Source organism: Ranitomeya imitator, chromosome 4, assembly GCF_032444005.1.
Source record: "Ranitomeya imitator isolate aRanImi1 chromosome 4, aRanImi1.pri, whole genome shotgun sequence".
Classification (NCBI taxonomy): Eukaryota; Metazoa; Chordata; class Amphibia; order Anura; family Dendrobatidae; genus Ranitomeya; species Ranitomeya imitator.
The window spans coordinates 212,838,510-212,851,414 of record NC_091285.1 but is presented as its reverse complement, the minus strand read 5'-3'; the positions used below and the strand labels follow the sequence as shown (position 1 = coordinate 212,851,414).

The 12,905-nt window shown below is 44.9% G+C and overlaps 1 protein-coding gene across 2 annotated transcripts in view; it reads left to right on the top strand.

The window, feature by feature from the left end:
- PLEKHG7 (pleckstrin homology and RhoGEF domain containing G7) overlaps positions 1-12,905 on the top strand; it is a 118,122-nt gene that overhangs the window by 82,412 nt on the left and 22,805 nt on the right. For both annotated transcript variants that reach the window (XM_069764365.1, XM_069764366.1), the window contains exons 8-11: positions 1,164-1,313; positions 1,970-2,065; positions 2,303-2,404; positions 4,304-4,417. In XM_069764365.1, coding sequence (XP_069620466.1) covers positions 1,164-1,313; positions 1,970-2,065; positions 2,303-2,404; positions 4,304-4,417 — 462 coding nt within the window. The remainder of the gene's footprint in view (positions 1-1,163; positions 1,314-1,969; positions 2,066-2,302; positions 2,405-4,303; positions 4,418-12,905) is intronic.

Genomic DNA, 12,905 nt, shown 5'->3' with positions numbered 1-12,905 from the left:
TTTGCTTCAATTCATTGGATAAAATGTCTTCTGGGACACGAAATAGCGATTGTGCCATAGTAGGAGAAAGAAGCCTGCTGTGGCCCTCATGTTGAAAGCATGGTTTGGGTAAATAAAAGAAGCATTTTCAGATGACTGCCGAGTGTCATGCCATATGATGTCATTTCATCGAATTGCAAGGTATTCTAGACTTCTGTAAACTCCACATTAGGTATCTCCTGTTTTGATTGAAAGCCGCACTGACATTTGAATGGACATTGCCCAATACTGCTGATGTAGTGCCGACATTTTGGTGCATAAAAAGTGTTATAGTCCTGTCCCGGGTAGCTCGGTCTATGCTCCCTTCTCCTGGGTCTGCCACCCCACGGGTTTTGCAGGTTGTCCGTCATGGATCAATGACATCATCTCACTAGACCTATATAAGTCCCATTGTCACACATCTGTATCTTGGGATTGAGACTCCAGTGTTCCTTGCTTGGTTTTCTCCATTAGCTATACTACTGTGTTTCAACTGACATCCATCCCTGCTGGGTTACACTCCATCTGTCTGCTCCTAAATTTACAGCTATTCCTAGTCTCCACAATTCCATGTGTCCTATGGAAGCAGCTCCTCCAAAGTCTGAGGGGCCACGTGTCAACCCGGACAAGAGGATTAACTGATCCATCTCACCTGGCGATCCCTTACAAATAGTATTTCAGGTCCAAGTTCCCTTATTTGCTTTTGTTTGGTGAAAGAGCAAAAAAGTAGCGCACATGTTCTGGATTTTCAACAAGTCTAGCTTCCACTTCAAAGTTTGCAGTTCCTGTAAAACTTCTGATGGTAAAATATAAAACTAGTATTGAAAATACAAGTACAAATAGGACAATTGGCAGAATATTACACATTTGCTGCCAATATATTACACATTTGTTTGTTGAAAGTCATAGCCATTATCCCTATACAAAGTCTATCCTCAATATGGCCACTCTCTGTTAGGCTCAGGTTGCCACCCGCACCAACAGGTCAGCCCTCATTAGTTTCTTTTTTCACTGTGACAAGTTAGTAATACCACTGTGTGTGATAAGAGCAATAATGTAGAAAAGTTCATCATCAGCATGACAAGAGCTTTTCCGATACGATAGGTTATTACTTGACTTCTAATTCTCCCATTTCTGATCTGTAGGATAAACCCTGGGATGAAATCCGAAACACGCAAAACATCGACAATAACCAGATAATAAGATCTTCAAACAGAAAAAGGCAAGAGGCAATATGGGAACTTTTCACCTCCGAATGTACTTACTTTTTAGAGCATTTACTAGTTCTCAAGAGGGTGAGTTTGATGTAATCTTGATACAATTATTTTGTACGCGAGTATTCAGTATATATCGATTAATGAGTTTACCTGGTACCCTTAGATTAAGTGATTAATGGAAGTTGATATTGATACCGTTATTTTCCTAAAATTGTGATTGCAGCCAGGTAGATTATACTCTGAAGCTGCAGTATTTCAGAGTACATATACTTTTAGAAGGTGGCCAGGGACTATGTGTCTCGGCTGACTGGTCCTAGCCAGGTCTCCAGATGGCTTCTCCCCGTTCTCAACCCTTTTACTGACTGGTCTCTCCCTATGAACAAACATCAGGAGAGACCTGTTAGTCAAATGGAGCAGGGTTGGAAGAAGCAGTCAAGGACTTGCCTTGGACTAGTCAGTTGAGACACATAGTCCCCGGACAGCCCTTTAAAGTATCTTTACTCAGGGGCAACATACCTGTCTGCACTCGCGCAGCCAGTGTCTGACCCATACTGCCCACGGTTTGGGCAGTATGAATGTGATGACAGGTTCCCTTTGGTTATATGTAATTATTAGCCTAATCAGTCTGTATTTCCTGGGTGACATCTTAATATTATAGGTATTATGTCACCTTGTGTGATTGCTCTTTTTTCATTTGTACATTTACTTTGTTACTTTTCTATTTAATATTCTAGATATTTTTTCACACTCTAAGGCACTTACAGAACAACGATCATCTGCTAGATGTGGATGCAGTTAGGCTATTTGGCAATTTGGAAGAACTGAATCAGGTACGCTAATTTGTATTATTACTCTGAAAATATTCATGCACGTGATTCTCTGGTAGATGAATACTTGTAGTTGTAGTTCTGTTGAAGGTCATAAGTCGGAGAACGTTGTATCATACCATGATGTTACTTTGGGTGTGGTCTACTATTCGTTTTATTACCAACCTCTGGAATCCTAGAGTTGGTTAATATTTTACTTGGAATTTTTGATTACCGTATTCTTTTTTTCATTATTATTAGGAAAGCCTTAACTTTGCCACCAGCTTGTTTAATACTATTGAAAGCGAAGAACTTGGATTTACAACCTCCTTCTCCTTATCACTAACAGACTTACTAACAAAGGTCAGTTTAATAAATGCCAGTATTACGGAGCACAGGAAAACATAATTAAGAAGCGATGTCCTGTGCAATGTGAAGGTGGTGACATGGACAATGCTTTTCATAACATTGGTACTTGAAGGGCTTGTCCAGACAGAAAATATAGATAGATCCTCAATATGATATTGGTGGGGGTCCAACACTCCACACCCCCATTGATCAGCTGAAAATAGCTCCGACAGTCACCAGAGGCAAATATACTGATGAGAGCTGCTCAATGCAACTTCATTCAGTGTGTAGCAGTCACTGCTGGGTACTGCAGCACAGCTCAGTAGTGGAGCAGTTTTCAGCAGATCAAGGGTAGAGTGTCTGGTATTGGACCACCACAATCTCATATTGATTACCTGTGCTATTGGTTATTGCTTTTATTTATTTTTTTAAACAAGCACTTATGCAATCTACAGCCCATTAAAATTTACAGCTGTTCTTAATATATTAACACTTTTATTTACATCTCATTGCCTAGGAGACCAACCACCTCTGCTGTCTAGCTTGTAAGCACTGCACTGAAAATGTCCAGGATTAGGGGATGACAGCGCTCTACAACATTCCTGGCTAGCTTCACAATACAGGGATCCAGGTCCCATTGATTTACAGAGGGTTGAATGCTAAAATTCTGCCATCATTAGTGGGAGTTTAAGAGAAAAGGTACCTTCACACATAACGATTTCGTTAACGATATCGTTGCTTTTTGTGACATAGCAACGATATCGTTAACGAAATTGTTATGCGTGACAGCGACCAACGATCAGGCCCCTGCTGGGAGATCGTTGGTCGCAGGGGAATGATCAGGACCTTTTTTTGGTTGCTGATCACCCGCTGTCATCGCTGAATCAGCATGTGTAACGCCGATCCAGCGATGTGTTCACTGGTAACCAGGGTAAATATCGGGTTACTAAGCGCAGGGCCGCACTTAGTAACCCGATATTTACCCTGGTTACCATTGTAAAAGTAAAAAAAAAAAAAAAACACTACATACTCACATTCCGATGTCTGTCACGTCCCCTGGCGTCAGCTTCCCTGCACTGACTGTGTCAGTGCCGGCCGGCCATAAAGCAGAGCACAGCGGTGACGTCACCGCTCTGCTTTACGGCCGGTGCTTACACAGTGCAGGGAAGCTGACGCCGGGGGACATGACAGACATCGGAATGTGAGTATGTAGTGTTTTTTTTTTTACTTTTACAATGGTAACCAGGGTAAATATCGGGTTACTTAGCGTGGCCCTGCACTTAGTAACCCGATATTTACCCTGGTTACCCGGGGACTTCGGCATCGGAAGACAGTTTCAACGATGCCGAAGTCTTTCCCCTGATCGTTGGTCGCTGGAGAGAGCTGTCTGTGTGACAGCTCCCCAGCGACCACACAACGACTTACCAACGATCACGGCCAGGTCGTATCGCTGGTCGTGATCGTTGGTAAGTCGTTTAGTGTAATGGTACCTTTATAATACTATATGCTGTAAGCTCCTTTTAGGACTGCAAGCAGGCAGCGTTTCCATTCATATGCAAATGAGGCAAATGTGTCCGTGCAGTACCGTCCGCAGCCACTATGCAGTTGATGGAGCTGCACTGTGCAGCTCCGCAACTGATCACATCCAGCCGCCAATGTGAATAGCTCATAGGCAAATGCAGCAACAGATAGAAGCTATAAAGGTGTCAATAGATTTACATGTTAAAGACTTGCATGTCCATATATGAGGTTGGGGGATGATGTCTCGGACAGATTCTCTTTTACATCCCATGGTAGTGCTATGTCATTTTTATGTCAGACCAATAATGTATTTGTAAAATATTACATTGATTTGAATCATTTACCAATAGCGTGACCAGCGACACAATCAAGTTTTATTTTTTGCTGTTGCAGTATTTCAAAGATAAACTCTGCTTAAGTCATCAAATCTACTGCCTGAATTACACGTCTGCTATTATCTACCTGGAGACACTGAAGCAAAGAGACGACTTTGCAACATATCTGAAGGTAATAAGTCTTTCAAATGTCAAAAATTATCGTTGTGTCAGAGATGAGAGAAGATAACAGCCACGGGCAAAATTGGCCAAACTAAAAGTCAGCACTTATAATCTAAGTGATTCTCCCCACAGACAACATTTTTTCTTAAAGTTCCCTCTGGGACTGTGCAACCGATTAAAACCAGACATGTCAGAACACCTGTCAGGTCCTGTTTAAAGGGATTGTTTGGTTTCTAGTAAAAAGATGTGTGCTGACACCAGAAGCTGAATATCTTACTAGTTTGCACTGTGCTCCACATTTGAACTTTGTATGAATGTACAAGTACACTGCTGAAAAAAAATAAAGGGAGCACGTAAATAACAGAATATAACTCCAAGCTAATCAAACCTCTGTGAAATCAAACTGTCCACTTAGTAAACAACACTGTTTGACAATCAATTTCACATGCCGTTGTGCAAATGGAATAGACAACAGATGGAAATTATTGGCAATTATTAAGACACAATCAATAAAGGAGTGGTTCTGCAGGTGGGGACCACAGACCACATCTCAGTACCAATGCTTTCTGGCTGATATTTTGGTCACTTTTGAATGTTGGTTGTGCTTTCACACTCGTGGTAGCATGAGACAGACTCTACAACCCACACAAGTGGCTCAGGTAGTGTTGCTCATCCAGGATGGCACATCAATGCGAGCTGTGGCAAGGTGGTTTGCTGTCTGTCAGCATAGTGTCCAGAGGCTGGAGGCGCTACCAGGGGACAGGCCAGTACACCAGGAGACATGGAGGGGGCCGTAGGAGGGCAACAATCCAGCAGCAGGACCGCTACCTCAGCCTTTGTGCAAGGAGGAACAGGAGGAGCACTGCCAGAGCACAGCAAAATGACCTCCAGCAGGCCACAAATGTGCATGTGTCTGCACAAACGGTTAGAAACCGACTCCATGAGTATGGTCTGAGTGCTCGACATCCACAGATGGGGGTTGTGCTCACAGCCCAACACCGTCCTGGACGCTTGGCATTTGCCACAGAACACCAGGATTGGCAAATTCGCCACTGGCGCCCTGTGCTCTTCACAGATGAAAGGAGGTTCACACTGAGCACATGTGACAGGTGTGACAGGGTCTGGAGATGCTGTGGAGAGCGATCTGCTGCCTGCAACATCCTTCAGCATGACCAGTTTGGCAGTGGGTCAGTAATGGTGTGGGGTGGCATTTTTTTGGAGGGCCGCACAGCCCTCCATGTGCTCGCCAGAGGTAGCCTGACTGCCATTAGGTACCGAGATGAGATCCTCAGACCCCTTGTGAGACCATATGCTAGGTGGGGTTGGCCCTGGGTTCCTCCTAACGCAGGACAATGCCACACCTCATGTGGCTGGAGTATGTGAGCAGTTCCTGCAAGATGAAGGCATTGAAGCTATGGACTGGCCCGCCCGTTCCCCAGACATGAATCCGATTGAACACATCTGGGACATCATGTCTCGCACCATCCACCAACGTCACATTGCACCACAGACTGTCCAGGAGTTTGCGGATGCTTTAGTCCAGGTTTGGGAGGAGATCCCTCAGGAGACCATCCGCTGCCTCATCAGGAGCATGCCCAGGCGTTGTAGGGAGATCATACAGGCCTGTTGAAGCAACACATACTACTGAGCATCATTTCCTTGTCTTTAGGCATTTCCACTGAAGTTGGATCAGCCTGTAACTTCATTTGCCACTTTGATTTTGAGCATCATTCCAACTCCAGACCTCCATGGGATATTAGTTGTGATTTACGTTGATCATTTTTAGGTTTTATTGTTCTCAACTCATTCCACTATGTAATGAATAAAGATATACAACTGGAATATTTCATTCAGTGATATCTAGGATGTGGGATTTTAGTGTTCCCTTAAATTTTTTGAGCAGTGTATATGGAATGCCCGCAAGGGCTGTGGAGTACTCGGTACCGGGTCTGGTACTTAAAGGGATATGTCACTGCGGTGACGACCGGTCCATGGCCCTGGGCGTCCATGTAAAAGGGAAAAGTATTTAAAGAGATTATTAAATAAAGAATAAAGTTTGTTCGTGACGCCACCTGTGGTATTCGGTCAGGAATGACCAATACTGCTTAAAGGGGTCCACTAGGGTGATGTTATGGCAGCAGGGATGGTATGGCCTCCCCAGGGCTCTCGGTGTAATAAATAAGGATGGTGCAGAAAGAAACAGAGGACAAAAGTTGCAGTCTCTTTACTGTAGAATTCAGGCAGCCACAGTCCAGGGTACCGGATCACAGGTGCTGGTATGTCCGGCTGGCTTTGAAGTGAATCTGGAATCCTCCTAACCAGGTGGGGTTGGAAGCCTTCCCTTTAGCGCTGTGTTGTAGTCCTTTGCTGTCTTAGGCCTCTCACAAGGTCTTCACGTTCTCTCTGTCCCCCATTAGGTAGGATACTAACCCGCATGACACATAACTAGAGTCTTTTTATAGGATCTCTATCACGACCCGGGCTCAATGCGTTACTGTATCTTCAGGTGTTTATGGTGGACAGATAACTTGCAATCTGCTGTCCGCCAGTTTCTACTGTGGGACATAAAGTTAACCCCACAACCTCAGTCTTCCGGCTACCAGTTTCATGCGCTTTAGCATGGAAGAAGCTCAGTCGTAGCTTCTCTCTAGATCTTCACTTCGCCTTTGCCCCGTTTCCTCCTTCATGCTCTCTACAACTTATTCTGCTTTCCTTCCAGGAGCTGCAGCACCTCACGTGGCTGCACAGTCCCTCTCTCTTCCTGACTCCTCTTACAAACTGACTCCTCTGTGTCAGACTGACTATCTCCAGTCAGAATATACATAGGGGAGCCACCCACAAACTGGATCAGAGCTCCCCCTTCTGGTCTGGAGTAAGAACATGTTGCATGTTTGAGATTACCTGCTAAAAGGGATCCTTCCTCGCTTCCAAGCTTGACATCACTCTCCCTGTGAGGAAAGCAATGCCACTGTAACAACCAAGAACCTGGAGTGTTACATATATAAAAGGGTACACGATACCCAACACTTTATCTGTTTTTATACTCCCCACTGCTTGTACGCACTGCAATGTTTGGGGCTTCCAGCACTATTACACTAGCATACTGTTATGATCTGGTGGCCTTGGAGCAGCATGAGACGTACTCTGGAGAAGGTGGTCCCTGTACTGACCGCAAACCCTGAACCTACCAGCGCAACTAGAAGTAGCCGTGGGGGGTACCTAACACTCCCTAGACCCCTCGGCACAGCCTAAGATCTAACTACCCCTAAAGACAGAAACAGGAAACCTATCTTGCCTCAGAGAAAATCCCCAAAGGATAGATAGCCCCCCACAAATATTGACTGTGAGAGGAGAGGGAAATAACATACGCAGATATGAAATCAGATTTTAGCATAGGAGGCCATACTAGCTAAAAAGAAAGAATATAACAGAGTACTATGCGGTCAGTATAAAAACACTAGAAAATATCCACCGCAGAAAATACGGATCACCACATCTGACTAAAGACATGGGGGATATATCTGCATCTCCAGAGAAATAGCTAGGCTGCAAAAAATCCTTCACAGACCAAGCTGGACAAGACAAAAACATGAAAATGCACAGAACTATAAGGTCCACTGCAGGTGGACAGCAAAAACAAAGCCAGGACTTATCTTTGTAGAAAAACACAGCAAACTGGAGAGACCAGCAGGGAAGTGAATCCTTCAAGAACAATGGACAACTGGCACTGACTAAAGGATCCAGCAAAGCTATATACCCCAGTCAGTTTTGCAATTAGCAGATACACCTGTCCACTCCTGCAGTCCAGGCACAACTGCATTACCCTCTACAACCACCAGAGGGAGACCAAAAGCTGAATTCACAACAGTACCCCCCCATGAGGAGGGGTCACCGAACCCTCACCAGAGCCCCCAGGCCGATCAGGATGAGCCCGATGAAAGGCACGAACCAAATCAACGGGATGGACATCAGAGGCAGAAACCCAAGAATTATCCTCCTGGCCATAACCCTTCCACTTGACAAGGTACTGAAGCTTCCGCCTCGAAAAACGGGAATCCAAAATCTTCTCAACAACATATTCCAACTCCCCATCGACCAATACAGGGGCCGGAGGATCAACAGAGGGAACAACGGGCTCCACATATTTCCGCAACAAAGATCTATGGAAGACATTATGAATAGCAAAAGAGGCCGGAAGCGCCAGGCGAAAGGACACTGGATTAATAATCTCAGAAATCCTATAAGGACCAATAAATCGAGGCTTAAACTTAGGGGCAGAAACCTTCATAGGAACATGACGGGAAGATAACCAAACCAGATCACCAACCCGAAGCCGGGAACCAACACACCGACGACGGTTAGCAAAACGCTGAGCCTCCTCCTGAGACAGCACCAAATTGTCCACCACACAAGCCCAAATCTGCTGCAACCTGTCGACCACAGAATCCACACCAGGAAGGTCAGAAGGCTCAACCTGCCCAGAAGAAAAACGAGGATGAAAACCAAAATTACAAAAAAAAGGCGAAACCAAAGTAGCCGAACTAGCCCGATTATTAAGGGCAAACTCGGCCAATGGCAAAAAAGCCACCTAATCATCCTGATCAGCAGACACAAAGCATCTCAAATAGGTCTCCAAGGTCTGATTAGTTCGCTCAGTCTGGCCATTTGTCTGAGGATGAAATGCAGAGGAAAACGACAAATCAATGCCCAGCTAGGCACAAAAGGCTCGCCAAAACCTAGAAACAAACTGAGAACCTCTGTCGGACACAATATTCTCCGGAATACCATGCAAACGTACCACATACTGAAAAAACAACGGAACCAAATCAGAAGAAGAAGGCAATTTAGGCAAAGGCACCAAATGAACCATCTTAGAAAATCGGTCACAGACAACCCAGATAACCGACATTCTTTGGGAAACAGGAAGATCGGAAATAAAATCCATAGAAATATGCGTCCAAGGTCTCTCAGGGACCGGCAATGGCAAAAGCAACCCACTAGCGCGGGAACAGCAAGGCTTAGCCCGCGCACAAATCCCACAGGACTGCACAAAAGAACGCACATCCCGTGACAAAGAAGGCCACCAAAAGGACCTACCAACCAAATCTCTGGTACCAAAAATCCCAGGATGGCCAGCCAACACAGAACAATGAACCTCAGAAATCACTTTACTAGTCCATCTATCAGGAACAAACAGTTTCCCCACAGGGCAATGGTCAGGCTTATCAGCCTGAAAGTCCTGAAGAACCGTCGCAAATCAGGGGAGATGGCAGAAAGAATCACCCCTTCCTTCAAAATGCCGACCGGCTCAAGAACCTCAGGGGAATCAGGAAAAAAACTCCTAGATAGGGCATCCGCCTTAACATTCTTAGTACCAGGAATGTACGAGACCACAAAATCAAAACGAGAGAAAAACAGGGACTATCGAGCCTGCCTAGGATTCAGCCGTTTGGCAGACTCAAGGTAAATCAGATACTTATGATCGGTCAGGACCACAATACGGTGCTTGGCCCCCTCAAGCCAATGTCGCCACTCCTCAAATGCCCACTTCATAGCCAACAACTCCCGATTGCCGACATCATAATTGCGTTCCGCAGGCGAAAACTTCCGAGAAAAGAAGGCACATGGTTTCATCAAGGAACCATCAGAATTCCTCAGACAAAACGGCCCCTGCCCCAATCTCAGACGCGTCAACCTCAACCTGAAATGGAAGAGAAACATCTGGCTGACGCAACACAGGGGCAGAAGTAAATCGGCGTTTAAGCTCCTGAAAGGCAGAAACAGCTGCGGAGGACCAATTCGTCACATCAGCGCCTTTCTTGGTCAAATTGGTCAGAGGTTTAACCACACTGGAGAAGTTGGCAATGAAACGACAATAAAAATTAGCAAAGCCCAAGAACTTCTGAAGGCTCTTCACAGATGTGGGCTGAATCCAATCATGAATGGCCTGAACCTTAACCGGATCCATTTCTATAGACGAGGGAGAAAAAATGAAACCCAAAAAAGAAACCTTCTGCACTCCAAAGAGGCACTTTGACTCCTTCACAAACAAAGCATTATTATGGAGGATCTGAAATACCATCCTGACCTGTTTCACATGAGACTCCCAATCATTGGAAAAAATCAAAATATCATCCAAATATACAACCATGAATTTATCAAGATAACTCCGAAAGATATCATGCATGAAGGACTGGAACACAGATGGGGCATTAGAGAGTTTGAATGGCATCACAAGGTAGTCAAAATGGCCTTCGGGCGTATTAAATGCAGTTTTCCATTCGTCACCCTGCTTGATACGAATAAGATTATATGCCCCTCGAAGGTCAATCTTAGTAAACCAGCTAGACCCCTTAATCCTAGCAAAAATGTCAGTAAGCAAAGGCAAGGGGTATTAAAATTTAACCGTGATCTTATTCAAGAGGCGATAATCAATACAGGGTCTCAAGGAGCCATCCTTCTTGGCAACAAAAAAGAACCCCGCTCCCAACGGTGAAGAAGATGGCCGAATATGCCCTTTCTCCAAAGACTCCTTAATATAGCTCCGCATGGCGGTATGTTCAGGCACAGACAGGTTGAAAAGTCGGCCCTTAGGGAACTTACAACCTGGAATAAAATCAATAGCACAATTACAGTCCCTATGCGGTGGAAGGGAACTGGATTTGGGCTCATCGAATACATCCTGGAAGTCAGACAAAAACTCAGGAACTTCAGAAGAGGGGGAAGAGGAGACTGACATCAAAGGAACCTGATCATGAACCCCTGGCAACCCCAACTAGTCACAGGCATGGATTTCCAATCTAACACCGGATTATGTAGCTGCAACCATGGAAAACCCAGCACAATATCATCATGCAAATTATGCAACACCAGAAAACGACAATCTTCCTGATGGGCTGGCGCCATGCGCATGGTCAGCTGTGTCCAAAACTGAGGTTTATTTTTAGCCAACGGTGTAGCATCAATGCCCCTCAAAGGAATAGGGTTCTGCAAAGGCTGCAAGGGAAAACCACAACGTCTGGCAAATTCTAAGTCCATTAAGTTCAGAGCGGCGCCTGAATCCACAAATGCCATGACAGAAAATGATGATAATGAGCAGATCAAGGTCACAGATAACAGAAATTTAGGTTGTATAGTACTGATGGCAACAGAACTAGCGATTCTCTTAGTACGCTTAGGGCAATCAGAAATAACATGAGCAGAATCGCCGCAGTAAAAACACATCCTATTCTGACGCCTGAATGTTTGACGTTCAGCTCTAGACAAAATCCTATCACACTGCATAGGCTCAGGGCTCCGCTCAGAGGACAACGCCACAGTGTGCACAATTCTGCGCTCGCGCAAGTGCCGATCAATCTAAATGGCCAGAGACATAGAATCACTCAGACCAGCAGGGGTGGGGAACCCGACCATAACATCTTTAACGGATTCAGAAAGACCCTTTCTGAAAATTGCCGCCAAGGCATCCTCATTCCATTTAGTCAGTACAGACCATTTTCTAAATTTCTGGCAATACGATTCTGCCGCTTCTTGACCTTGACACAGGGCTAACAAGATTTTCTCAGCCTGATCCACAGAATTAGGCTCATCATACAACAACCCCAATGCCTGAAAGAACGAATCAACATTAAGCAAAGCAGGATTGCCAGATTCCAGGGAAAATGCCCAATCCTGTGGGTCACCACGCAGCAGAGATATGATGATTTTAACCTGCTGAATAGGATCACCAGAAGACCGGGGTCTTAATGCAAAAAACAGCTTACAGTTACTTTTGAAACTCAAAAATTTGGATCTGTCACCAAAGAATAAATCAGGAGTGGGAATCTTAGGCTTTAAGGTAGGAGTCTGAACAATGAAAACTGAAATACCCTGTACCCTAGCAGCAAGCTGATCCACCCGAGAAACTAATTCCTGAACATTCATGTTAATACTAGACTCCGTAGCCACCCAGAGGTAAAGAGGGAGGAACAGACCAAACAGACTAAGGAAAAAAAAATGGCTCAAAATCTTTCCACCCTTCTTCTGAGATGCAATTAACTCATTGTTGACCAGTTGTACTGTTATGATCTGGTGGCCTTGGAGCAGCATGAGACGTACTCTGGAGAAGGTGGTCCCTGTACTGACCGCAAACCCTGAACCTACCAGCGCAACTAGAAGTAGCCGTGGGGGGTACCAAACACTCCCTAGACCCCCCGGCACAGCCTAAGATCTAACTACCCCTAAAGACAGAAACAGGAAACCTATCTTGCCTCAGAGAAAATCCCCAAAGGATAGATAGCCCCCCACAAATATTGACTGTGAGAGGAGAGGGAAATAACATACGCAGATATGAAATCAGATTTTAGCATAGGAGGCCATACTAGCTAAAAAGAAAGATTAGAACAGAGTACTATGCGGTCAGTATAAAAACACTAGAAAATATCCACCGCAGAAAATACGGATCACCACATCTGACTAAAGACATGGAGGGTATATCTGCATCTCCAGAGAAATAGCTA